At 45.8% G+C, this 26283-nt stretch overlaps 2 protein-coding genes across 5 annotated transcripts; one reads left to right on the forward strand and one right to left on the reverse strand.

Moving 5' to 3' along the window:
• PNP (purine nucleoside phosphorylase) lies at window positions 1327-21518 on the reverse strand. 3 transcript variants are annotated; one of them, XM_021099322.1, is made up of 7 exons: window positions 21253-21483; window positions 14468-14511; window positions 5807-5976; window positions 3519-3622; window positions 3141-3316; window positions 2837-3027; window positions 1393-1984 (listed from the first exon to the last, which is right to left on the reverse strand). In XM_021099322.1, the coding sequence occupies exons 2-7, from the start codon at window positions 14497-14499 to the stop codon at window positions 1770-1772; spliced, it is 888 nt and encodes a 295-aa protein (XP_020954981.1). In that variant the 5' UTR covers window positions 14500-14511; window positions 21253-21483; the 3' UTR covers window positions 1393-1769. The 3 variants fall into 3 exon arrangements, with proteins under 3 accessions (XP_013844518.2, XP_001929258.1, XP_020954981.1); XM_013989064.2 differs by lacking the exon at window positions 14468-14511 and having other exon boundaries at window positions 1327-1984; window positions 21253-21518; XM_001929223.4 differs by lacking the exons at window positions 14468-14511; window positions 21253-21483 and adding an exon at window positions 9107-9293 and having other exon boundaries at window positions 1327-1984.
• Window positions 21812-26250, forward strand: TMEM55B (transmembrane protein 55B). 2 transcript variants are annotated; one of them, XM_003356721.5, is made up of 7 exons: window positions 21812-22092; window positions 22425-22615; window positions 22985-23091; window positions 24114-24219; window positions 24426-24478; window positions 24583-24673; window positions 25408-26250. In XM_003356721.5, the coding sequence occupies exons 1-7, from the start codon at window positions 21951-21953 to the stop codon at window positions 25549-25551; spliced, it is 834 nt and encodes a 277-aa protein (XP_003356769.1). In that variant the 5' UTR covers window positions 21812-21950; the 3' UTR covers window positions 25552-26250. The 2 variants fall into 2 exon arrangements, with proteins under 2 accessions (XP_003356769.1, XP_001929264.1); XM_001929229.7 differs by having other exon boundaries at window positions 21814-22113.

Here is a 26283-nt window from a genome sequence, read left to right on the forward strand (position 1 = left end):
TACAGGATGCCCAGTCCTTCCCTCTACACCAGCTCTGAGACAAATGGCAGATGCCAGCAGACTGCCAGATAGGGGTGTGTGTGTGTGTCGCACCTATGGCAACATGGAGGTTCCCAGGCTAGGGGTCGAATCAGAGCTGTAGCCACTGGCCTACACCACAGCCACTGCAGATCAGGATCCGAGCCACGTCTGACCTACACCACAGCTCACGGCAATGCCAGATCCTTAACCCACTGAGCAAGGCCAGGGATCAAACCTGCATCCTCAAGGATACTAGTCAGGTTCCTTAACCACTGAGCCACGACTGGAACTCTGCCAGATAGGGTGTAGATACAAAGAACCAAGGAAAGGAAGAGTGGTTACAGGGTCACTCCAGGCTGCTTTACTCTGTGCTGGGCTCAGCTAAGTAGGTCAGCTACCAGACAAAGGATGCTTTCAAAGAGTTTCCAAAAGCTTTCCTTCCAAGTGCCTCTTCCATATTATACTACTACTAATTGCAAAGTTACCACTGTTAGAGCTCACCCAGCTCTATTTAGAGCTCACCCAGCTCTATCCTCTCTCAAAAGGCAAACAGGCCTGTGGGGGTGGGGTGGGGGTATGGCTTTCAAACATGCCAGCCAGCTGAATGCAGGCTGATAAGCACAAATAGTGCAGTGAGCCAACAAAGGGCAATGCCTGGATTCACGTCACAGGGAAGTCAGGGGAGGTTGTGACCAAAGCCCAGTGAAAAGAAGACTAGAGCCAGAAAAAGCAATAGGAAAGAAGGAGGTGCTCCAGGAGAAGCAGCTGAGTAAGAGCCAAGTTCACAGGCTCTGGCAAGGCTCTAATCAGCAGCAGAGTGGCTGGCAGTAGAGACGGGGCCATCTGCCACTGCACTGTCAGAATGGAGTGAAGGTGTGTATGGCTGCCACTAATTACGGCAGATGTTAGGGTGGGGGAACTGAAGAAAACCAAAAGGAAATAGAATTAGGACTTAACAAGGAAGTGGCGATGATGGAACAGAAGCTGATATCAATGAACTAATTCAGACACTCCTGAGAGAGGAGACAGGTAGGGAAACAGCCAGAAAGCAAAGGGACAGAAGATAGACTGGTCCCAGGGAAGTGGCCATCATGTGCCAGAAGTTAGCCTTTCCTTATCTCCTAACACTTTATCTTTCACCTCTTTGCCTTTCCTTCATCCTTTCCTGCATCCACATACCACTTCATCTCAATTCTTAGCTGTCTGAGAGGCAGAGTCAAATAAGACATGTGGTCTCATGACTGGCTTCATGCCAGTCTTGGCCTGTGCCTCAGCCTTATCCCAAATTACACGAAAATGAAGAAATGATTTCATTTCTTTCTTTATTCTCAAAATATGATAGTATAAAATTCTAAAAGGAGCTATGGGCTGTTCCTTGTGTGGTCTCCGGTACTTTGAGGGGGAACAATGGAGTCCTCAGGAATGTGAGAGGACCATCTCAAAAAGCTGGCAGTAGTCCGATGACCCCAAGTCAAATCCTGGGCATATCTGGGGATGTGTGGTCAGGCTTGAGCTTCAGTTCTTGAAGAGGAATAGGGGTAGATATCATTTTTGAGGTGACAATTGAGAAAAAGAGGACCCAGCATCAGAAAAGTCTGGTGTGAGAAGTAGGAAAAGTGATGAATAGGAATCTTCCTCTCCTTTTTGCCACTACCTAAGGGCAGAGGCCTGTGACCACAGTAAGAGGCCAAAGTAGGTAGCACCTCCTTGGGTCCCCTAAGGGAGAGGCCAGACCACTCTAGGGCTGGTTAACTGGCCTTAGGCGGTGGAATGCCAGCTATAAGGATGGAGACAAACTGTTCCAATTTCTGTGCAGCTTGTTTCCCAGCCTCTAGCACTTCCTCATGATTGGCCTTCTTCTGGCATTCATAATCCAAGATGACCTTGTTAGTGATGAGAGAGAAGCCAAAGACTCGAAGTCCACAGTGCCTTGCGACTATAACTTCTGGTACTGTGCTCATGCCTGATGTAGAGAAAGATGGAAAACAACCATCAGGGTCTGCAAATGACTCTCTTCCTCATTCCTTATTTTTTTACTTTTTTGTTTTTTTGGGCCACATCCATGGCATAGGGAAGTTCCCAGGCTAGGGGTCAAATCAGAGGTGCAGCTGCTGGCCCACACCACAGCCATAGCAACATGGGATCCGAGCCATGTCTGCGACCTACACCACAGCAATACCAGATCCCTGACCCAATGAGCAAAGCCAGGGATTGAACCCGCATCCTCATGGATATTAGTCAGATTCGTTTCCACTGAGCTACAACAGGAACTCCCTTCTTCACTCTTTAGACTCGCCTCCATCCATCACTTCATTGAAAATTTATATCAAGAAAACATCCAAAGACGTTAATGTCTAGCTTTGCCTAAAAGAGTTGGGCCTCAGAGGGCTTTAATGTAATTTCTTATAAATATTGCCATTGCAATGTTTTCTTTTTATATCTGTTTGTGGTCAGTCTCAAGTCAGTTCTAAGGATGCAGTTCTATCCTCCAGCCAGAGGTATAGAAGGTGGCTATAATATTTGTTAGAATAATCCTTAGAAACAGTCATCAAATTATGTTGACTGTCATCAAATTATATTAGGTCATTAGCATTACAGTGGTTAAAAGCCTTGGTGCAGGGTGGTGGGTTAATGCTACAAAGCACAAGACTTCCCACCACCTTTAAAGTCAGTTTAATTCAATCTTCCCTTAAGTCAGACCCTCTTTCGATTTACGGTTTAGGTCTATAATCTTCCCCTCCTCCACATCCTATTTTAACAGAATAGCCTCTTTAAGCCTCCCTCTTTAAGCCTCCAGCCAAGTTCCCCTTCTCACCAACAGCATCTGCTCCCAGCTTCTGCAACAGACGACACTCTGCCACAGTCTCAAAGCTGGGGCCTGCCACCATCACGTATGTGCCTTCCTGTAACTCCCTCTGCTCCCCCATTTCTTTCCAGGTACTGTGAGCCTTCTGTCTCATGTCCCGGTCATAGGCATCAGACATGGCAGGGAAACGAACTCCAAACCTAGGGCACAAGTTGGATTATCTCAGATTGATGGAATACAGTGAGTGCTCGCCTAACCCTTGAACAAGTCCTTAAAGCCTACCTAGCTATACAAAAAGGAACAGGATAGGTACCTTTCATCATTAGGCCCTCTGAGAGGGTTCTCACCGCAGAAACCGGGCAGGTTAATGTGATCGCGGATCAGCATGATATCTCCAACCTCGAACCTGGGGTTCAGTCCTCCAGCTGCATTGGTGACCACCAGGGTGTCCACACCCAGAAGCTGAAAAACCCTTACTGGGAAAGTCACCTTAGAAGCAAAAGATAGAAGATCAGGGAGTATTCTTTAAAATTTCACTAATCCACCCATGCAGATGAACATGATACGCACCATGAAAGAAGAGAAAGGAGGGGACCAAAACTCTACCTCAACCAGGTAGCTAAGTAACAAAACAGGATAGAGAGCTCTCTCTCCCCTCTTTCAGATGCAATCACTCAGGTGCAGGATTTACCTTCCAGAGCGGGTAGCCTTCATACAAGTGGAACCTGCCCTGCATCATCACACAGGCTCTTCCATTCAAGATCCCAAACACCAGTCGACCAGCATGACCTGGCACTGTACACACAAAAAAAAGAAAGGGAAATGAATGGAATGAAGCTTCCCGATAACATGTACATACAATATAATCTTGAGCACCTCCTCTGAGCCAACTCACTGTGCTCAGCATGTGAGGGTACAATTATCAAAAAGAAAACATGGCGTTCCCGTCGTGGCGCAGTGGTTAACGAATCCGACTAGGAACCATGAGGTTTCGGGTTCGGTCCCTGCCCTTGCTCAGTGGGTTAAGGATCCGGCGTTGCCGTGAGCTGTGGTGTAGGTTGCAGACGCGGCTCGGATCCCGCGTTGCTGTGGCTCTGGCCGGAGCGTAGGCCGGTGGCTACAGCTCCGATTCAACCCCTAGCCTGGGAACCTCCATATGCCTCGGGAGCGGCCCAAGAAATAGCAACAACAACAACAGCAGCAAAAGACAAAAGACAAAAAAGACAAAAAAAAAAAAAAAAAAAAAAAAAGAAAACATTATTATTTCCACTCTCAGAAAATTTAAGTCTGGCGGGGAAGGCAGAAATTCATCATAAGCATACCTACTAGTACATCCTGAGATTAGAGCTATGGGGGTAACAACATTCAATGTGAACATACACCAATTTCTTTTTAAAGAAATTTCAAAAGCATGGGAAAACCATATTGCAAGAGAATAAAATGGGTGAAAAATAGGATAAGTGGGCATAATTATAGACCTCTTTTTCAAAAATTTCAAATTTCTTATATTTATTCTCCTAACTAAACTATACGCTTCCTCCCCCGGAAAAGGAGCTCATGGTATATTCTAGCTTCCTAAAAGAGGTAAAGGGGCTGAGGTTGGATTCCCACAAAACAGTCCTGTGGGAATACATGCCCTCGATGGGGGGGGATGCAGAGGCGTGGGAGTGTAAAGATAGCTCCCCACACAGATACGGTAATTATTATTATCATATCGCATATGTGGCATTTATCTTTTAATGGACAAGGCCAACCTATCCCTTAGGGAATGGATGGTCTGGGAGAGGGACTAAAACCAAGAGGAAAGAGTTGAGAGATACTCAGAAATTGAGGAGTTTATTTAAAAAATTACCAGTAATACAGCAGAAGCAACATAGTTAGGAAAACCCAAATGGAGTATTAAAAAAAAGTTGATAAAGTTAAAAAAAATTAATCCACTTATCACTTAGTGCAGTGCCCTTCTCCCTGGGGCAGGAGTGGCAGGTGGAGCCAATGTCACTGCTATCACCCTCAGAAAACTTTTCCTTCCCTCTTATATTTTTAGTATTTTCTTCTCCAACCCAATTCCCAACCTCCCTGCTCTGGTTTCCCAGTCTCACGCCAAAGGGTTTGAAAAATATCTGTTAAAAGTCTTAATTGTCCAAGGAAAAGAGGAAGGAAGGTAGAAATCTGAAAAATTAATAACTAAACCAAGGGAAGTAAGTTATCTGAGAAATTAATAAATAAGTAAACCAAATAAACTGTTCTTGTCCTTAACTTGCCCTTATTTCACCTCGCCCTCTTCTAAGCTTTGGCCTCAGGGCTTTTGGCTGCTATTAGAATGCTGGTTACACTATTATTTGGATCTCTCAGAGCTCCACTATACAGAGAGGGTCCTTTCCCCCTCCAAAGGGTCAATGAGAATCAAGTCTTGTGTGTTCGTGTATTATCTGGGTATTTGTCAGAACACGGTCGTCTGTATGTTCATTTGTTGCTGTGCACCAGTGTGTGCCATATCCTAGGACTGGAGCTAGAGCTAGAAGAACCGGGAATGGCAGGAACACAGAGGACAGGGGAGGCTGGACTTTGTCCTGGGAGGTTATAGGCATTGCTTTTTCCACTTAAGCTTCAGATGGAATGAGATGAGAAGGGTGTGTGAGGATGTGGTGACCTGGGTGTGTATGGGGAAACGGTGTATGAGGGAAGTGCTGTAGGCTGTTAAGGAGATGAGTCATTATCACAAAGGAAACATGTCATCATACAGTACCATTGACACATACATGTCCTGTCTATTTGAAATGTTCTACGGGGGAGTGGGGGGGACTTTCCTCGTAAAGTCATATAATTCTTGGTGGGTATCTTTTCCCCTCTGTTACAACAGCTGTCTCTAGTCAAACGCTATAGAAGATAACCAGGATCCGGTGGAGAAGCATTGTCTTCCCATCAGAATCCCATCAACAGACATCCCCCAGTCCCATTGATCCTCCCCTTTGCCAGTACCTGTACTTCTGGGAAAGTTCGGTATTTCACTGTAGTTAAAGATCTGAGTCTCAGTCAGTCTGTCAGTCAGACCTCCCAACCCAGAACCACAGATCACTGCCACTTGAGGTCGGTGCTTGGTGTGAGACAGAAGCCATTTTGCAGTGTTCTGATAATCTTCGAATGTGAATCTAGGAAAAAAAGGAAAAACCAAGGTGAGTTTCCCTTCCATCCCAAGGGCATCATAAATTAGTGACCTTCAGTGTAAAAAGGCTGGCAGGGGTACCAAGGTTGACAGGGGACAGAGAAGCTGACCAAGAAGCTGCCCCAGAGGGGAGGCTCTTCTCTCTCAGAAGAGGTCACTCAAAGCTCACCCACCCATTCCTCTTCCTGAATCAGACCTACCAGACCTACTCAAAGTCTGACATGAAATTCCCTCCTCATTTGAGAGCCTGGTGAAGTTAATAATGCCTACTTTTCTTTTTCTTTTTGCTTTTGGGGCTACACTCCGTGGCATATGGAGTTTCCTTGGCTAGGGGTTGAATTAGAGCTATAGCCGCTGGCCTACACCACAGTCACAGCAATGTGGGATCCGAGCCGTGTCTGAGACCTACACCACAGCTCACACCAATGCCAGATACTTAACCCACTGAGCTAGGTCAGAGATCAAACCCTCATCTTCATGGATCCTAGTTGCATTCCTTAACCTCTGAGCCATGAAGGGAACTCCCAGATGCCTACTTTTCCATCACCAGATCCAACTCCAGTTGTTTTTTTTTTTTTTTTTTTTTTTGTCGTTTTGCCATTTCTTGGGCTGCTCCCACGGCATATAGAGGTTCCCAGACTAGGGGTCGAATCGGAGCTGTAGCTGCCAGCCTATGCCAGAGCCACAGCAACGCAGGATCCGAGCCGCGTCTGCAACCTACACCACAGCTCACGGCAACGCTGGATCCTTAACCCACTGAGCAAGGGCAGGGATCGAACCCGCAACCTCATGGTTCCTAGTCGGATTCGTTAACCACTGCGCCACGACAGGAACTCCTTTTTTGATAATTTTTTTTTTCTCCCCAACTCCAGTTTTGCTACTACTGGCAGGTTAATATCTGTAAGGACACAGTTGGGGTTTTTTGTTCCCTTTTTTTTGTTTTAAATTATTTATTTATTTGCTTTTTAGGGCTGCCCCGACGCATATGGAGGTTCTCAGGTTAGTGGCTGAATCAGAGCTACACCTGCCAGCCTACACCACAGCTCATGGCAACACTGGATCCTTAACCCACTGAGCGAGGCCAGGTATTGAACCCACAACCTCATGGTTCCTAGTCAGATTCGTTTTGGATTCATTTCTGTGTTCCCACTGCACCATAAGGGGAACTCCTTTATGACAAAGATTTAGAGAGAAAGGGATTACAGTCTACAGAGAAGTACAGTGAAATAATCAAATTGAGGAGTGTGAAAGGGCTGGGCCAGAAGAGGAAAGATTAGGAGTACACTCAAAATGGGATTAAGGCCCTTCTTGGGGCAGCCTGATAAGCCCAATACAGTCTTCCTTAGTACCCTACCTATTTGCTAGAAACACTCAAAATGTAATCCTTGAGGGCAGAGATAAACCTAATTTTGTTTTGGACCCACTACTCAAATACTGAGAGCTAATAACTGTTTTGATTGACCGGAAAAAAAAAAAAAGGCAAACCCAGGCCACAACTCTGGTTGTCCATGGCTGGAGCAGAACTGACTGCATGTTTCTCAGCAGCAACTTGTGGAAAATACAGACTCTGGAGCCCATCCTTACAGATTGAGAATTCTGGGCAGAAGCCCCATAATCTCTATTTCTTATGTAAGTCTGATTCAAAAACAAAGTTTCAGAATTTCTGGTCTACCGGGAAGCAGAACTCAGCCTGGATTCTATTTCCAACTTTGTCTTTTTAGGCAAATAACTTGTGCTTTGAAGTCTTTCCTCTGGTATAAAGCAAGGGCATGTAATAGGCTCAGTCTGAAAATGAATTAAAAACTTGCTAACAAGCTCCAAAGACTTTGACTCCTTAAATCATGGTTCAGGTCCACAGCACTTGAACCTTTTTTGCAACTTTCCCTTCCTCCTTTTTTTTTTTTTCTTCCCTGCCTTCTTCCATCTTTCTTTCTCTTCGCCAAGGTCCAAGGTTCTTTGCCCTTCAGAGACCTAAGGCATACACTTACTGAGAACCCAGACATCCCCAAAAATCAACCAGGAATTTTTCTCACAATTTCAGCCCAATTCTCTCACACCTACCTGGAAAAACCAAGGAGAAGGGATGGGGTGGGGTTAGAAAGGGGGAGACTGAGAGCTGATCACAACTAACCAAGCCTCCTGAGGAAATCTTTTTCTTCAAAACACTGTCTTTGAAACCAGATGACTCTACCATACACCAGGCCACCCTCAGGGATGTATCTGGGTAAGGGGATGGGTGGTGGCAATAGAAATGAGTCACAGAATGATGGACAAGAGAGGAGCAGTGAGATGGTAAAAGTTAATCGAATAGCATCCCCAAGAGGTGCAACGGAAATGATGGAAGGGTGAAGCCCTGGCCACCCAGCAGATCTAACCACAGCTTACAGGACCTCCTCACAGGCCATCAGTCTCCCAAGAACACCTTAAATCCCTGGGCACCCCAAAGCCACTGTGCTCCCTAATGCTGGAGACTGGGGCTGGGATTTCAAGAACCAAAGCATTTAATAGGGGTTTTCAAAGGTGAAGTGGGAGGGAGAGGTCAAGGTCTTTGCTCAGTTCGATGAATAAGAATTTCCTTCTCCTTGGAGTCTCCATCCTCGACTTGGGCCTCCACCGTGTAGAGAAGTGACAAGGACGTGAGTAATGTCTCCTTGAAAGAGGAACTCTAAATATGGGCTCCAACAATACCTTGGGGATTTACCTAGACTGTGTAATGGGAATCTGTGATGACCACATGGGTTGAGAAAACCTCTTCTCTTTACGTGGGTGGGGGAGTATGTTCCCTCTATACTCACACCCCGACGCGTGCGCGCACGCACACGCATACCGGCTTTTTCTGAACAGACTATTCTCTACTAACCTGTTCTCTTCCTGCTTTGATGGCGCCACCCCTGCTCGATTCCCGCGCGCGCCCCTGCCAGCGCCGGCTGCCCCGCGGCTCTGTCGCCTTGCCCCTGATACCACGCTCCAAGCCAGGCCTCTTTACATCTCCGGGGCACTCGCTCCCTCTCCTGGCCCGCTCGGGGCCCAGAGTGCGGGGGTTTGCAGGTCTCCATGACAGCCATTTCTCCTCCCACGAGACCTCTGGGATTCCCTGGGCCTGGTGCCCGCCTCACCCGTTCTCCATGGTCCCGCTGACGCCCTCGCGATGAATTTGCCCTTCTCTGCTTTGATCTGCTTGGCTGAGCTGATCTGCTCGGCTGAGCTGAGCTGTAGTCCCCGGGCGCGGTCCACACAGTTAGTGTACTGTTTGCAACGCGCCGGCTTATATCTCCAGCTCTGGAGTGCTCAGCCAATGGCAGGCGAGTAAGCGGCCGGCCCGTCTCCATGGTGACACGCCCAGACTCAATCGCCTGAAGCTAGGCTGTAAATCTAATCGGAGTTCCTCCCAGCTGCAGCACTTTCCTGCAGCTCCACCCTATCCCTCGGTTGGGAGGGGTGGGAGCATCCAGCATTTCGCCTCTGCACCCATTCCCTCACGGAAGCCCATGCGGGAAAAGTGCTATAACTAGGGAGGGGAACCCTCAACCATCTATCTGCAGTCCCATTCCTGTTTGTGTCTACAGCGAACCGTGAAAGGGTTGAAAAGAGAAAATTTTAAACCTTAAACCATGCAACCCCAGAATAAAATTAAGTGAGCCGGTGTCTGAATTGCTTCTTGGACAAAAGAAGGGGGGGGGGTGCTCTAAGAATAGTGCTAATCTGGAGGTTACAGGTTTGGGAAAACATCAGGGATCTAAATCCAGTCCCAGATGGGGAGAAGAAAAAGTTCTAGGGGCAAGAATTCCCGGACTCTTGCAGCGGTTAACGAATCCGACTAGGAACCAAGAGGTTGAGGGTTCGGTCCCTCCCCTTGCTCAGTGGCTTAAGGATGTGGCGTTGCCGTGAGCTGCGGTGTAGGTTGCAGACGCGGCTCGGATCCCGCGTTGCTGTGGCTCTGGCGTAGGCTGGTGGCTACAGCTCCGATTCGACCCCTAGCCTGAGAACCTCCATATGCTGCGGGAGCGGCCCAAGAAATAGCAAAAAGACCAAAAAAAAAAAAAAAAAAAGTATTCCCGGATTCCAAAAAAAAAAAAAAAAAAGAATTCCCGGATTCTTGTGCAAGGATGCAGCAAATCCCCTTCTCCGGGTGTTTCCAAATTCTTTATAGATATTAAACTTTGGGATTTGTGAATGAGAAATGGGAATTTCTGGACATTTTCCCAGAATTCCAATTATGAGTTATTTATAAAATACTTCCATACATCCTTTACTCTTTATTATGGATATCAAACCATGCTAAATCAAAAGAAATAAACTCAATAGCATTTACAAAGGATCATAGCCTATAAAAAATATTCAAATTCTTGAGAAAGTCGGTAAGCATTATTGGGTATTATTCCAATATCAAGCCAAATCCAGGCCACAGTCTGTCTGGGTAAATAAAAGGTTTTTTTTGTTTTGTTTTGTTTTTTGTTTTTTTTCTTTTTCGGCTGCCCTGTAGCATATGGGGTTCCCCGGCCAGGGATCAGACCCCAACTGCAGGTGCAACCTAAGCTGCAGTTTAGGTGCTGCCAATTTTGTTGCCGTCACAGCAGGAACTCCAAATAAAAGTTTTATTGGAAAACACACATACACACACAACTCCTGGATCCTCGACACAGAGAAAGGATGGGGAAAGGGTGGGGAAATGAAGACAATTCCTTGATTAACACAATACTGGGTCCAAGCAATTCGGATAATGAAATGAAAATTTCTGTAACAGAACTACACAATATAACATCTTTGTAATAATTCAGCTATTTTCTACCCCTACTTTTACAAGTTTAACCAAATTCACACGAAATCACAAGTCAATGGTCTTTGCTTCTATTCTTCTGAACACTGCTTGCTGTGTTACCCTATTTCCCAGCCCTGTTTCTATCTCATTCACATAACAAATACTTCAGCTATATACCAGAACTGATCTAGTGTTAGGGACAAAAGAGTAATAACGATATATGTAAGGATGAAAATAATATATATAAATAACTGAGTCTGGAGTTCCCATTGTGGTTCAGCAGGTTAAGAACCCGATATAGTATCCATAAGGATGTGGGTTCGATCCCTGGCCTTGTTTAGTGGGTTAAGGATCTGGTGTTGCTGTGGTTGTGGCATAGGCCAGCAGCTGCACCTCCAATTCATCCTCCAGCATGGGAACTTCTACATGCTGCAAGTGCAGCTATAAAATGAAAAAAACAAAAACAAAACTGAACCCAGTGCCAAATGAATGGTTTATTCTATTGGTATTATAGAGTTTTATTATTATTGTTGTTATCCTTATTCATCTAGTAATTTTAGCAAAGGCAAAAGTAAGGTTTCACCTTAGCAATGTGACTGTACAATTGAGACATTGAAAGCATGTTTTTTTCTTTTTTCTTTTTTTTTTTTTAGGGCTGCACCTGTGGCATATGGAGTTTCCCAGGCTAGGGGTCCAATTAGAGCTACAGCTCCTTGCCACAGCCATAGCCATAGCCACAGCAATGCAAGAGCCAAGCCATGTCTTCGGCCTACACCATAGCTCACCATAACGCCAGATCCTCAACTCACTGAGTGAGGCGGGGATCGAATCTGCAACCTCATGGTTCCTAGTCGGATTTGTTTCTGCTGCACCATAGCGGGAACTCTGAAAGCATGGCTTTGAATGAAGGATGAGTTCGGCCATAAGTAAAAATCAGCCCGGATAATATCTTTTAATATTTAATTGCTGAAAAGTTCTTTTTAAACACCAAATCCAAACCAGTTTACACAAAAATCAAGATTAGAACATGATCACATCTTTAAAAGTACAAACTTAATGAATTTTAATGGACTCTTGTCTAAACTAAGTATATGTAAACCAGAAGATGTTCTGTAATATACCTGCAAAAGGAAGATTGGGGGACAAGGCTCAGTCTTCTGTAATGTTTCTCCAGTGTTATGTGGGGAAGAGTCTGCAGTATATATAATCATTCTGGGCTCTACAAAAATGCACTGTTATAAGAGGCAAGAATGGTTTACTAGACTGCACTTGGGCCAGGGTGACCTAACCTTGATAACTATACAACATACTTTATTCTGAATTCAAGTTTAGCAACCAAGCTTTTGCACATTCATTTGGTATTCAATACTTAATGGTCAACTATATGAAATGTCCATTATTTCTCTTTAGGCTATCTCAAGCCTAGTCCCCGTACTCTATGTCTTTGTGGCCATTTCAATCTGTTTTCAACACCCCAGTCCAGAGGTTCCCAGTTTCTTAGGGAACTGAGGATCTCAGCAATTTTTTCATAGCACTCTTAGGTCAAGAGCAATACCTAAGAATTTTGCTTTTTAGGTAGCTGGTGCCTAATAACTTAGTAACGATTAAAAAAACAGACAGATGTTGAAAGGAAAATTGTTTTTTTTCCCTTAACCGCAAAGAATTACTCATGGACTGCGTTCCTGTCGGGCACTACACAACTTCTCAAGCCTTGGAATCCAGCACTGCTCATATCCTGTTCTGTGCTGGAACTTACTTTTTTTTTTTTTTTTTTTTTTTAATCAGAGGGACCTCCTAAAATCCAGCTGCTTTGCAAAGACATTTTGTCATCAAAAGCAATGTAGCATAATCTAATATTCAAATTGTGAATAATCTTGAGCTAGCAGTTCACAGAGTAAACAAGAGATATTGAATATTGCATTCCCTTAAATTTTTTTTTTCTTTCTGCCCTTCAGCATATGGAGTTCTCAGGCTAGGGATTAGATCTGAGCAGCAGTTGCAACCTATGCCCCGGCTGGGGCACCACTGGATCCTTAACCCACTGTGTGGGGGATCAAACTTGCACCCTAGCACTGCAGAGATGTTGCTGATTCTGTTGCACCACAGCTGGAACTCTTCCCTTAAATTTTTAAATATCTCATGGTACCCCTGTGAATTTGCACCGTGGCACAGAGTTTGGGAACTACAGCCCCAGGTGCTCCAGATCCATGCCACCTCATTCCTAAATCTGTGTAATGTAACTGAGTGGATGCTAATCAAACTACCTGTGAATGAATCCCACCTGCACCCCTTAGCTACCAGCTGTGTGATCCAAAGCAAGTAAAATTCTTCCTATGCCTTGGTTTTCTCATCTGTAAAATGGTGATAATAATAGCACTTACTGTTGTTGCAAATATTATATAAAATGCCAGTTAAGTGTTTAGATAAGTGCCTGGATTTTAGTAAGCACACAGAAAGTGTTGGCTAATTATTATTCCCCATTGTCTCTTTTTCATTTTGATTTCTCTAGACTCAGCTAACTGAATTGGATCAGTACAAAAACTAGAGGTACACCTAGGCCATCAACACCAACTCTAATTCTGCATTGTTTAAAACAGTGGCCTAAGGAGTTCTCCTGTGGCTCAGCAGATTAAGGATCCAGTATTGTCTCTGCAGTGGCTTGGGTTGCTGCTGTGGCACAGATTCAATCCCTGGCCCAGGTACTTCCACATGCTGCAAGCTCGGCCATTTAAAAAAAAAAAAAAAGAAAGAATGGCAAGTTGAAAAAACAACAAACAAATAAACAAACACTTGTCCTGCCAAATGAAGCTATTTAACTTTAATAAAGCTGAGATAAAATTAACAATAAAAATTCAGTTCTTAGTTATACTAACCACATTTCAACTGCTCAATAGCCACATGTGACTAGTAGCTACCATACTGCATAGCACAGAAACATTTCAATCATTACAGAAAGTTGTATTGCACAGCACTGTTCTTATCTTTTCTAGTCATTGCTACCCTGTACCCACAGTTTTAAAAGCTGGAACTACATTTTATTCTGTACTTGTAGGGGTCCTATAGTCAGGAACCAAACAATCCTCAACCTTAGGGTGATTATAACACATGACTGCCTTATTACCCTTACTTCTATCTTCTTTTTGCCCTTCTTCAGGTTCTGAGGGACTCCCACATCCAGGTATACCCTCAGTAACACATCCATCCTCTACACTCAGTATCAAGGAGACTAAAGAACAGAAGCCACAGGCTCTAAGTCACTAAGTATTGCCTTATGGAGCAAGAAGATGTCTTGAGATAGTGACTCCCAATGGCAACATTTATAGAAGCAGGCTCAGCCTCTTAGTATTCTTTAGGCAAAGAATCTATTTTATTTCTGCCCTCTGGACTGAGATTTCTCATTCTCTCTAGACCACAACTATTTAAATTCTCCTATTTAAATACCTACTTCAGAGTTCCCGTCGTGGCTCAGTGGTTAAGGAATCCGACTGGGAACCATGAGGTTGCAGGTTTGATCCCTGGCCTTGCTCAGATCCGGCGTTGCCGTGAGCTGTGGTGTAGGTCGCAGACACAGCTCGGATCCTATGTTGCTGTGGCTCTGGCCTAGGCCAGTGGCTATGGTTCCGATTAGACCCCTAGCCTGGGAACTTCTGTTATGCCGTGGCAGCGGCCCAAGAAATGGCAAAAAGACAAAAAATAAAATAAATAAATAAACACCTACCTCACTGTCACCAAGAATCTTTGACTTTCCATTTTCTCCAAGTCCTGAAATTAAAATATTATTTAGTTTAGTTTTTTCCCTTCCCTGGTTTTTTTTTTTTTTTTTTTTTTCCGTCTTTCCTCGGGCTGCACCTGTGGCATATGGAGGTTCCCAGGCTAGGGGTCTAATTGGAGCTGCAGCTGCTAGCCTACACCACAGCACAGCAACATGGGATCTGAGCTGCGTCTGAGACTTACACCACAGCTCACGGCAATTCCAGATCCTTAACCCACTGAGTGAGGCCAGGGATCGAACCCGCAACCTCATGGTTCCTAGTTGGACTCGTTAACCACTGCATCATGATGGAAACTCCTTCCCTTCCCTGTTAAAAGGATCATTTTCATTTTTCTTCTCTGCATGAGATCCCTATTCGTGCCTCACTCAGTGAAGGAACAGAATGAAGACAAACAGACTGATTCAATACCTTCAATTCTCAGATAGGAAAGCTGACTACACCCTAAAGGAAGGTGCATCAGAAATGAATCCGACTAGGAGTTCCCGTCGTGGCGCAGTGGTTAACGAATCTGACTAGGAACCATGAGGTTGCAGGTTTGATCCCTGGCCTTGCTCAGTGGGTTAAGGATCCGGCGTTGCCGTGAGCTGTGGTGTAGGTGGCAGACGAGGCTCGGATGCTGTGTTGCTGTGGCTCTGGTGTAGGCTGGCGGCCGCAGCTCCGATTGGACCCCTAGCCTGGGACCCTCCATATGCTGTGGAAGCGGCCCAAGAAATGGCAAAAAGACAAAAAAAAAAAAAAAAATGAATCCGACTAGTAACCATGAGGTTGTGAGTTGGATCCTTGGCCTCGCTCAGTGGGTTAAGGATCCAGCATTGCCATGAGCTGTGGTGTAGGTCACCAACATGACTCAGATCCTGAGTTGCTGTGGCTGTGATGTAGGCCAGTGGCTATAGCTCCAATTCGACTTCTAGCCTGAGAACTTCCACATGCTGCAAGTGAGGCCCTAAAAAGCAAAATAAATTAAATTAATTAATTAATTAATTAAAAAAAAAAGGAAGGGGCCAAGCACTGGGGCATGGACAGGACATGGATCAGAAGGGATCAAAGGCTCAGAGTGATAAATAGAAATCAATCCCTTAAAACTAGACTACACACTATCCCACTCCATCCAACCTCCCACACTACCCCTCATCTTGGTTAATTCACTCTGCATAATAGCAAAAATTCTTTGCCTTAGAAATGGAGTAAGGAACCATGTTATTTTCATACAGATGGTAAACTACCACTTCAGAGAAGGGTAAAGAAAAAAATAGGATATGTGGAAAGAGAAATCAGTTGGCGACATTAGAGAGTTCCCTTGTGGCAGAGCAGGTTAAGGATCTGGCATCGTCACTGAAATGGTTTGGGTCACTGCTGTGGCACAGGTTTGATCCCTGGCCTGGGAACTTCCACATGCCATGGGCATGGCTACAAAAACAACGACAGACAAACACACAAAAAACAAGAGGTCACTGGGTCACAGAGGCCAGGAAGGTGTCTCCCACCACGGCCCCATTCTCTGCCATCTACACAGTATGGTAGTTGCCACTTGATTGGAAAGTTGAAAAAAAAAAACCTTCAAATCTTTGCAGTTTCCATCTTTTTTTTTTTTTTTTTTTTTTTTTTGTCTTTTTGCCATTTCTTGGGCCGCTCCTACGGCATGTGGAGGTTCCCAGGCTAGGGGTCGAATCAGAGCTGTAGTCTTCGGCCTACGCCAGAGCCACAGCAACACGGGATCTGAGCCGAGTCTGCAACCTACATCACAGCTCACAGCAACGCCGGATCCTTAACCCACTGAGCAAGGGCAGGGACCGCCCGCAACCTCATGGTTCCTAGTTGGATTCGTTAACCACTGCGCCACGACGGGAACTCCTGCAGTTTCTATCTTTATATCCTCCTGTTATGGACTCTTATGGACCATCTCAAAACTCATATGTTGAAGCCCTAATCCCAGAACCCCAATGTGACTATATTTGAAGACAGGATTTTAAAAGAAGTTAATGAGGTTAAGAGAGGTCATAAGGGGCCTTAATTCCCTATAAGAAGAGGAAGAGACAGCAGGGACGTGTACACACAGAGAAGAAAAGACCACACAAGGACACAGTGGAGAAGGTGGTGGCTGCTTACAAACTAAGGAGAAAGGCCTGCTGACATCTTGATCGTGGGCTTCAAGGCTCCAGAACAGTGACAAAATACATTTCTGCTGTTTCAGCCAACCAGTCTGTGATATTATGGCACTTCTAGCAAACTAATATACCTCCATAGCCTGATTTTTTTCAATCTAAGTGAGAAGACACTCATGCCTTAAGTAAGACCCTTGGGGGTAATATTGAAATTATTTACCTGGAACAGTTCAGGAACCAACTAATCAGAACCAATGCCAGCCATAAACAATTGTCAGCCACACTGGAGTGAACCAGCTGAATATCCACTCTGCTTAGAACTACAGGTGACAATATTGCTCAGTATACCAATTTACCTCATGGTGGGCCTTAAGTTAATTATTTAATTAATTTAACAGTCACACCAGTCAGAATGGCCATCATCAGTAAGTCTACAAATAGGAGTTCCCAACATGGCTCAGCAGTTAACCAAATTGACTAGGATCCATGAGGATGAGGGTTCAAACCCTGGCCTGGCTCAGTGGGTTAAGGATCTGGCATTGCTGTGAGCTGTGGGGTAGGTCCCAGACAAGGCTCGGATGGATCCAGCATTGCTGTGGCTACGTCATAGGCCAGCAGCTGTAGCTCTAATTGAATCCCTAGCCTGGGAACCTCCATATGCCACAAATGCAGCCCACAAAAGCAAAAAACAAACAAACAAAAAAACCCCACATTTAAAAAAACAGTCATTTATAAAGCAACTTTCATGTGCCAGGCACTGAGCATAAAAAGGGCTCCAGGAATTCCCGTCGTGGCGCAGTGGTTAACGAATCCGACTAGGAACCATGAGGTTGCGGTTCGATCCCTGCCCTTGCTCAGTGGGTTAAAGATCCGGCGTTGCCATGAGCTGTGGTGTAGGTTGCAGACACGGCTTGGATCCCGCGTTGCTGTGGCTCTGGCATAGGCTGGCAGCTACAGCTCCAATTCGACCCCTAGCCTGGGAACCTCCCTATGCCGTGGGAGCGGCCCAAGAAATGGCAAAAAGACAAAAAAAAAAAAAAAAAAAAAAAAAGGGCTCCATTCAGATCCCATGCATTCTGCAACATCTGCATTTCTGCCCTTTTTATTTTATTTTTTTTGCTTTTTAGGGCCGCACCCTACAGCATATGGAAGTTTCCAGGCTAGGGGTTAAATCAGGGCTACAGCTGAAGGCGTATACCACAGCCACAGCAATGTGGGATCCAAGCTGCGTCTATGACCTATACCACAGCTCATGGCAATGCTGGATCCATAACCCACTGAGCAAGGCCAGGGATCAAACCCCAGTCCTCATGGATACTAGTCAGATTCTTAATCCCCTGAGACACAGCAGGAACTCCCACTTCTGCCCTTTTTAATCTGCTTAGTAGATGATGAGTGCAAAAGCATTAAAAGTGAGTCAGAAGACATGGACTTTTAGTCCCATTTCAATCTTTCACTTAGCTTGTGTCTCTAGCTTGTGGAGTCTCAGTTTCCATAGCTGCAAAATAAAAATAGTCATGCCTTCCCTGTCCATCTCATAGTGGGTTTTGAAATCAAATGAATATGGATAAAAAGGGCTTTATTACCTGTGAGCAAACTACAATTATTATTACCATTTGCATTTCTCTGCTTAGTGACCTACTTAAGTCAGAGCTTACATACAAGTAATCTATGCATAATAATATAATAATCCTTTAAGTTTTTAAAGTTTTCTCTGGCAGTTGTGGCTCAAAGTGATTTCCTTTTTCCTAGAACTTTTACTCTGTTTAACTCATTTGCTATGAAGCATGTACAGCATTATGAATTTCTAGTATCGATATTTTTTCCCATTTAATAAAAGACTGCTAGTGTTGATATTCTATACTGTGAATTTTCATATTACTGTGCCTCCCTACCCAGAGTTTAAGTAGGAAAGAATTTATGCTAGTGATGGAGCCTAGGCCTAAAGATGCCTTGCAGCTTCTCTTTTCACTCTCTTGGATCATTTTCCTAAGTACTATAAAGAAGCCCAGCCAAGCCAGCACATACAGTTGTCATACATGTGAATGTGGTCATCTTGGACCATTCAGCTGTTTTCATGAATGAGCCTGAGTGAGACCAGTAAAAGAACTATTTAGCCCACCCACAGAATCATGAAGAAATAACACATCATTTTGTTTGGGTATTGTTCATTAAGCAGCAATAGATAAAGGAAGACCAGAAGAGGTATTGCTCTCCTTCACGCTGACAGGATTTTTTCCTATCTCTTTTGTGGACCTTCTCACAAACACCTTGCTTTCTGGGTATGTATATTCTGAGCACTACCAGACTGTAATGTCACTGAGGATGAGACAATTTGTCGATCTTAGATTTCTTCTAAATTACTGTGCCCGGAAAAGGAGGTAGTTGGTAATGAGTCAATTTGCAAAGTGATGGCTCCTTCTAAGGGCATCTTGGAACTCAAGTCCCAAAGGAGTTTACTATAAGGCAGTTTCATAAGAGAGCACTTACAAAGTCACCATACTTCCCTTAACCCTGTGTCACACCTATATGGGCGGGGACTAGTCTGACCTTAGAAGGGACATATTCAGGGATTATTCCATCACACCTTTCCTTCAGCCTCACATACCAGTCAGAAAGAATATTCTTCCTATTGGTTAACATCCACTTCTTCATTTACTTCTCTAACCACACACCCATATATTTAACCTCTAATGACAACGTCACCAAGAGACCAAACTACTAAAAAAAATAAGCCATTGTACTCATCCATAGGATCCTTCGTACTGTATCCAATTCTCCATCTCTCCCACATTTTTATAAGAATAAAACTAGATTGAAATGAAAATCAAATATGACTTTGGTGAGGGTGGGGAGAGTCACAAAAGGATAGGTTTTAGAATGCGCATGTTATCGAGGTGCAAATAACGAACGCTACTCCACCCTAGAGTAAACACTTGAGCATCTGTGTGCCAGAAACAGAAGAAAGAGCAGCAGACTGGCCTGTCCCCTTGTAGAGCTACAACTCCCTCTCTATATTTTGTATCCAGAGGTTCCTTGATTCTTAAGTGTCTATGGAACCTACCTGGCCTGGAAAAGCTGTGTCTAAAAATCAGAACCCAGGTGAAATCTCCAGCCTCTGTAGCAGCCACAAGTGCCAGGAAAGTAACAGTTTCTTTAGTATTAAATATTTGGGGTGGGCTGTACTTTCCTCAATGTTAGGCTCACTGGAGAGGCTTCTAACTAAACTAGTCATGGTCCTCGGAGTTGTTTCTTCAATTCCCTTTTTTCTTTCTTTTTTTTTTTTTTTGTCTTTTTAGGGTCACACCTCCAGCATATGGAGGTTCCCAGGCTAGGGGTCTAATCAGAGCTACAGCTGCCAGCCTACACCACAACCACAGAAACACCAGATCCTTAACCCACTGAGCAAGGCCAGGGATTGACCCCGCAACCTCTTGGTTCCTAGTAGGATTCGTTTCCTCTGTGCCACGATGGGAACACCCTGTTTTTTCAATTCCTGTTGCCTCCCAGATGTAGAAGTCACAATTTGGGCTATAATATGGGGACAACTCAAATGTGGTTCAAGCTCCTATAAAGATCACATGAGGCTGAAGAAGGAGCTGGCACCCAAAGATTGGGCTCAGAGGTTACTGATAGACCCTTAGGGTTCTGCTTTGGTTTCTAGGAGTTCTTTAGAAAAAGGCAGCCATTTCAGCATTATTCTCCATCAAGGTGTCTCTACATTTAATAGACCTGAGCTAAAATGTTCCCATTTGTAGAAATCAGGTATTTCCCAAAAGCATGAGCTGCACCTCTGTGTGCTCCCTTCTGTGACAATGAGGCCCTTCCATTCCTGAAACTGCTTAACTAAAGGAAATTACTCTAGTAACACTGGAAAGACAGAGATATCTTTAAGGTGACTCACTTTTACTCTATCATCCACCATTAATTCCAGAATAATAGTTTGCTCATCCTACACTTACATGACTAGGGAAATCCTTCCAAATCATTGCCTAACTTTGTCATCTTTCCTGCTCTATCCTGAAATAATAAAAAAGTTCCTTTCAGCTGTGGGAGGGGATCCTGCACATTTCATCTCTGAGTACCCATTTAGTAGAGCACCTTGATTGATTTGAAAAGTAGTCTTATCTGCTATGCAACTTGAATATAGATGAATATAGATGAACAGGAGAGTGGGTAGGTGGGTTAGCTGGATGTTTAAATGTTTGAACTGCTTAAGATCTTTTCCATTACCTGTCAGAATAACCTCCACTAGCTGCCTCGCGGCTGGGGGCAAAGCTGAGACAAGTCTAAAGACTCTCATATCACAAAACAAAGTGACCAAAACATCCTTGGAATTGATTGTCAAAAAACTCTTACCACGCATATGTCTAGAACTGGGCGTCACAAAATAAACGATGAGATAATTGTAGTGATAGACAGGCTCATATAATTTCGTAATTTAATCAGGGACGAAGGGAGGGTGGAGTCTGCAAGGCAGCTTCCTGGGAAAGCCAGTCCTGTGTTCTGTGACTCCAGCGAGAAAGGCTGGAGTGACAATCTTAACATTTTAATCCACTGCTTTTTTACACATCTCCACTGACTTTTTACCGGTATTCCTTTGAATAGAGTGGCTAACTGTTGCCTACCGTTCCTCCTGCTGGTGCTTAGAAGAGTCCAAACTCCCGCACTCTTTCATTGCTGCTTTTTGAGCCACGCCCCCGGGTTCCGGCGCCAAGTTCGGGGCAGTAAAGTTGCGCCCCAAGGATCGCAGGGCCAGGGAAGGGAAGCCTTAAGCCAATGAGAGGCCAATTATAACCGCGACAAGGAGAAAAGTTTTTTAGTGATATCTTTGGACGGATTCGGAGCAATGATTGTCTGCCCCCACTGGGCGACTAACACCGGGATGGGCGGCTTTCTGAAACACGTGACCACGGAGAAGCAGCAGTCCTGCTCCACCTCCTGGTCTGGAGGTAGCGCGATGGGCCATGCTTCCAATGGCTTGAAGAACTTCTCGTCACGTGCAGTTTTTGCTGGCCTAGCTGCTTCCTGAAGGTCATGTGACAGTTGATGTTGGCGCGATGCTGCCCAATGGAAAATAAGAGCTGCCTTCGCCGGACCAGAAATTGGTTTATCTCCGCAAATAACAGCACGGCGGGGGCGGGCATAGCCTATCACGTGCGGCGGGGCGGAGCGGGGCGGGGCAGGCCACTGGTTGCGGGGCGAGCGGGGCGCGCGGCGCGCAGGCGCCCTGGGGACCCGGTAGCGGCGGCGGCGGTGGCTGCGGCTACAGCAGCGGCGAAGGGAGCCAGATCCCTGGCCGAAGCGGGAGACGGCGGTGGCGGCCATGGCTGCAGATGGAGAGCGATCCCCGCTGCTCTCCGAGCCTATCGATGGTGGCGCCGGCGGCAACGGACTAGTAGGGCCGGGCGGGAGTGGGGCTGGGCCTGGGGGAGGCCTGACCCCCTCCGCACCACCGTACGGAGCGGGTAAACATGCCCCGCCCCAGGGTAAGCTGGGGCAGGTCCGAGGTGTTCCCGGGGGTACTCTACGGAGAGGCGGAGGGGGCGGGTCCGAGGGCGGAGGCGGGGCCCAAGCGCCAGGTGCGGAGCTGTTGCACCTGTGACCGGATGAGGTTTCCTTTCTCCGCAATCGCTACCGGACCTTAGGAACCGAAGGGGGTTCTGAGGGATGTGATCGAAGCACTGATTATGAGAATCCCGCTGAGCTTGGTCAGAAGGGTTGAGGACCAGAATGAGTTGCCTTACCTCGTGGGGATGTCTGCAAGTGATGCCAGCCCATCTTTTTACTTCCTCTCCAGCATTTCCCCCGTTCCCCGAGGGACACCCAGCTGTGTTGCCTGGGGAGGACCCACCCCCCTATTCACCTCTGACCAGCCCGGACAGTGGGAGTGCTCCCATGATCACCTGCCGAGTCTGCCAGTCTCTCATCAACGTGGAAGGCAAGATGCATCAGCATGTAGTCAAATGTGGCGTCTGCAATGAAGCCACTGTGAGTTATACATACCTGTGAAATGGGCCCTGTTTCTTGGATCCTCTTTCTGATCCCTTGATTCTAGACCCTGACATTCAGGCGTTAGCCAAGTGCTTTCATGAAACCCAGGTTTCAGTTCCAGGAGTCTCAAACAGCCATTTCCCCAGAAGCCACTCACTAAAGCTAATGTTGGCCATCCCTCACCTTCATACCTATCCTGGATACTTAAGCCTAGTTTTCATTTGCACATCTCATGTTATATGCTTTTCATTTGTCTGTCCTGGCTAAGACTTTATCTCTCTGATCTTTTCTCAGAAGGTGTTTTTGAAAGAACTGGAAGGGATTGGGATTAGAAGTTTGCTTACCGATGTCCCCATTATTCTCTAGCCAATCAAGAATGCACCCCCTGGGAAAAAATATGTTCGTTGCCCCTGCAACTGTCTCCTTATCTGCAAAGTGACTTCCCAGCGGATTGCCTGCCCTCGGCCTTACTGGTGAGAGGCGTAGTTTGGGGAAGGGCATCAGTGGGGAAAATTGGAAAGCCAAAAATGGATGAAAGTTTATAGAGAACATAAAGGTGAGGGAGCCTGGTTTTTATTTAGATGGAGAAAAAGCTAAGGACTGTTGTCCCTCTAGAATGTAGCATCTGAGAGTTCCCTTCGTGGCTCCATGATTAACAAACCTGACTAGCATCCATGAAGATGTGGCTTCAATCCCTGGCCTCGATCAGTAGGTCAAGGATCCAGTGTTGCTGTGAGCTGTGGTGTAGGTCACAGATTCAGCCTGGATTTGGCATGGCTGTGGCTGTGGCAGAGGCCAGCAGCTGTACCTCTGATTGTACCCCTAGCCTGGGAACTTCAATGTGTTGCAAGTGCAGCCCTAAAAAATCGGGAAAAAAAAAAAAAAAAAAAAAAAAAGCAATAGTCTGTGGCAGCCATCTTTCTCATCTTTCAATAAAAAGATTAGGATAAAAGTGGTGTGCTTCAGGAAGTCGAAGAGTCTCAGAGACTGGGTGAATTATCCTAGGGTTAAAGGGAAGTTAGCTACCTCTGAAGTTTAAGTGGTGTTCTTCCTTAAGGGTTCTCTGGGGAAGGGCTGGGGGGCAAAGTATCTTTTTTTTTTTTTTTTTTTTTTTTTTGTCTCTTTAGGGCTGCACCCACAGCATATGGAGGTTCCCAGGCTAGGGGTCTAATCAGAGCTACAGCTGCTGGCCTACGCCGAAGCCACAGCAGTGCCAGATCTGAGCCATGACTGCGACGTACACCACAGCTCATGGCAACGCCTGATCCTTAACCCACTGAGCAAGGCCAGGGATCAAACCCCCGTCCTCATGGATGCTAGTCGGGTTCATTAACAGCTGAGCCACTATGGGAACTCCAGAGAGTGCAAAGTATCTTAAATGTACAGAGAAGTAGAGCAATATAGAAAGGCAAGGAGTGGGGGATGTGAAGGAGGGACAATGTGGGGATCCTTAAGATTAAAAACTTGTAAAACGTAGTCTTTTTCTCCTGTATAGCAAAAGGATCATCAACCTGGGGCCTGTGCATCCAGGACCTCTGAGTCCAGAACCACAACCTGTGGGTGTCAGGGTTATCTGTGGACATTGCAAGAATACGTTTCTGGTGAGGAGAGGTATTGGGCAGCCCTGGGGGGGCGGGTGTGGTGAGGGGAGTGGTAGTCATGAATATATTACTGAGTTATGATAATGAATCCTGAAAAAGTCTGTTCTATGAGGATCCCTTCCCCACTCACCACTGCCTCAGGGCCCTCTTTGAAGATGGCCCTATTTCTACTATTAATTGATTTCTCCCTTTTTCTTTCTCCATAGTGGACAGAGTTCACAGACCGAACCTTGGCCCGTTGCCCTCACTGCAGGAAAGTGTGAGTGATTAGAGAGTGACATGGTTGAGCTGCTGATCCAATAATGTATAGACTAAAAGCTACAGGGCCATTGTAAGCATGCATTTCTATTTGCCTCCCCACAGGTCATCTATTGGGCGCAGATATCCACGAAAGAGATGTATCTGTTGCTTCTTGCTTGGCTTACTCTTGGCAGTCACTGCCACTGGCCTTGCTGTGAGTAACTTTGATCCAGCTTCTTTCATTCTGCAGCCTCATCTCCATAGGCTAAGATTGGGGAAATGGCTACCCTCAAAAAAAGTGAAAGAAACAAAAGAGTTTTTGGTTGCTTTGTCTTTTTTTAAATGTGTAGATGAAATTCATAGTCTTCATTGTTACTATAGGAGTAAAAGAGCTATTTTCTTTACGCAGAGGATAGAATAATGGAGAAGTGGCTTAGATTGAGTTACTATTAGGAAACCCGGCTCAGTTGTCAGATATGAAGAAAAACTGACTGATGTCTGGGATTGTTTGAGTATATTCCTGCCTACCAGAAGGGAGCTGAACAACTGGGCCTTTTCAAAGGCCCCTAGGAGTACCCGTAGTGGCTCAGTGGTTAACAAACCCGACTAGCACCCATGAGGTTGCTGGTTCGATCCCTGGCCTTGCTCAGTGGGTTAAGGGTCTGGCATTGCCGTGAGCTGTAGTATAGGTTGAAGACGTGGCTTGGATCCCCCATTGCTATGGCTGTGGTGTAGGCCGGCAGCTGCAGCTCCAATTGGACCCCTAGCCTGAGAATCTCCATATGCTGCAAGTACGGCCCTAAAAAGAAAAAAAAAAGGGTTCCTTAAAGGTGGCCACAGTGGGTATTGGAGAGACTGAAGCTTGAGTTCTGTATTACTGTTACTAGGGCCTCTGTTAAGTGTCGAGAGATCAACAGTAACCCCATTTTTCTTTTTCTTCATAATCAGTTTGGCACATGGAAACATGCACGGCGATATGGAGGCATCTATGCAGCCTGGGCATTTGTCATCCTGTTGGCTGTGCTGTGTTTGGGCCGGGCCCTCTATTGGGCCTGTATGAAGGTCAGCCACCCTGTCCAGAACTTCTCCTGAGCCCCACGACGACCCACAGACTGTGCCTGTCCCCTCCCTGGTGGGGACAGTGACACTATAAAGGGAGCAGTGGTAAAAGGCTCCCTGGGCTTCTATCGGGGAGCCAAGCAGCTGCCTTTCTTTTCCCTGGGGAGAGGTAGGAAGGAGCCAGGCCCTCACCTAGGTTTGGAGGAGTAGGTAAGACCACTACTAGCCATCTGCTTCTCTCCAACAGTTGCCGTGTTTAGGGTGAAGTAGGTGAAATATTGTCCCTAAACCTGGGTCCTAAAAGATGGTTCTTAGCCTTGTCCTTCCTATATGCTCCCTGAGAGCCATTCCTGTCCCTTACACATTCCAGGGCAGGGTGGGGGTGGGTAGCCCTGGGGGGGTCTCCCTCCCTTGTGTGCACCATTAGGACCTTGCTGCTGCTATTGCACTTCACCAGGGGCTGGCTCTGGTCTCAGCACCCTCAGTCTCCTCTCCCCCCATTCTGTGTCCTGTGGGGGTGGGGTCAGCCGCTGCTCTGTACAGAACCACAGGAACTGATGTATATAACTATTTAATGTGGGGTATGGTCCCCTGGTCCTGAATTTCCCATAATTCCTCCTTTCAGCCTTACCCCCCAGTTGAAGTATTTAACTGGGCTGGGTAGGGTTGCTCTGTCATGGGAGAGGTTAGGGACTCATCCTGTGCTTGTAAATAAATAAGGTCATGACTGTCTTTTTCCAGTTGTTAAATCTGTGTGTATGAAAA

The sequence above is a fragment of the Sus scrofa genome, chromosome 7 (assembly GCF_000003025.6).
Source record: "Sus scrofa isolate TJ Tabasco breed Duroc chromosome 7, Sscrofa11.1, whole genome shotgun sequence".
Taxonomy (NCBI): domain Eukaryota; kingdom Metazoa; phylum Chordata; class Mammalia; order Artiodactyla; family Suidae; genus Sus; species Sus scrofa.

Bases quoted from the DNA above. Each gene is read 5' to 3' on its own strand.
- PNP (XM_013989064.2), bottom strand. From the start codon at position 21,302: ATGAAAGAGTGCGGGAGTTTGGACTCTTCTAAGCACCAGCAGGAGGAA. The intron at 5,977-21,252 runs GTAGGCAACAGT...TTTTTTTCCTAG, and splicing joins AAGCACCAGCAGGAGGAACG to ATTCACATTCGAAGATTATC. The intron at 3,317-3,518 runs GTAAATCCTGCA...TTTGCTTCTAAG, and splicing joins AAGGCTACCCGCTCTGGAAG to GTGACTTTCCCAGTAAGGGT.
- TMEM55B (XM_001929229.7), top strand. From the start codon at position 21,951: ATGGCTGCAGATGGAGAGCGATCCCCGCTGCTCTCCGAGCCTATCGAT. The intron at 22,114-22,424 runs GTAAGCTGGGGC...CTTCCTCTCCAG, and splicing joins TAAACATGCCCCGCCCCAGG to CATTTCCCCCGTTCCCCGAG. The intron at 24,674-25,407 runs GTGAGTAACTTT...CTTCATAATCAG, and splicing joins TCACTGCCACTGGCCTTGCT to TTTGGCACATGGAAACATGC.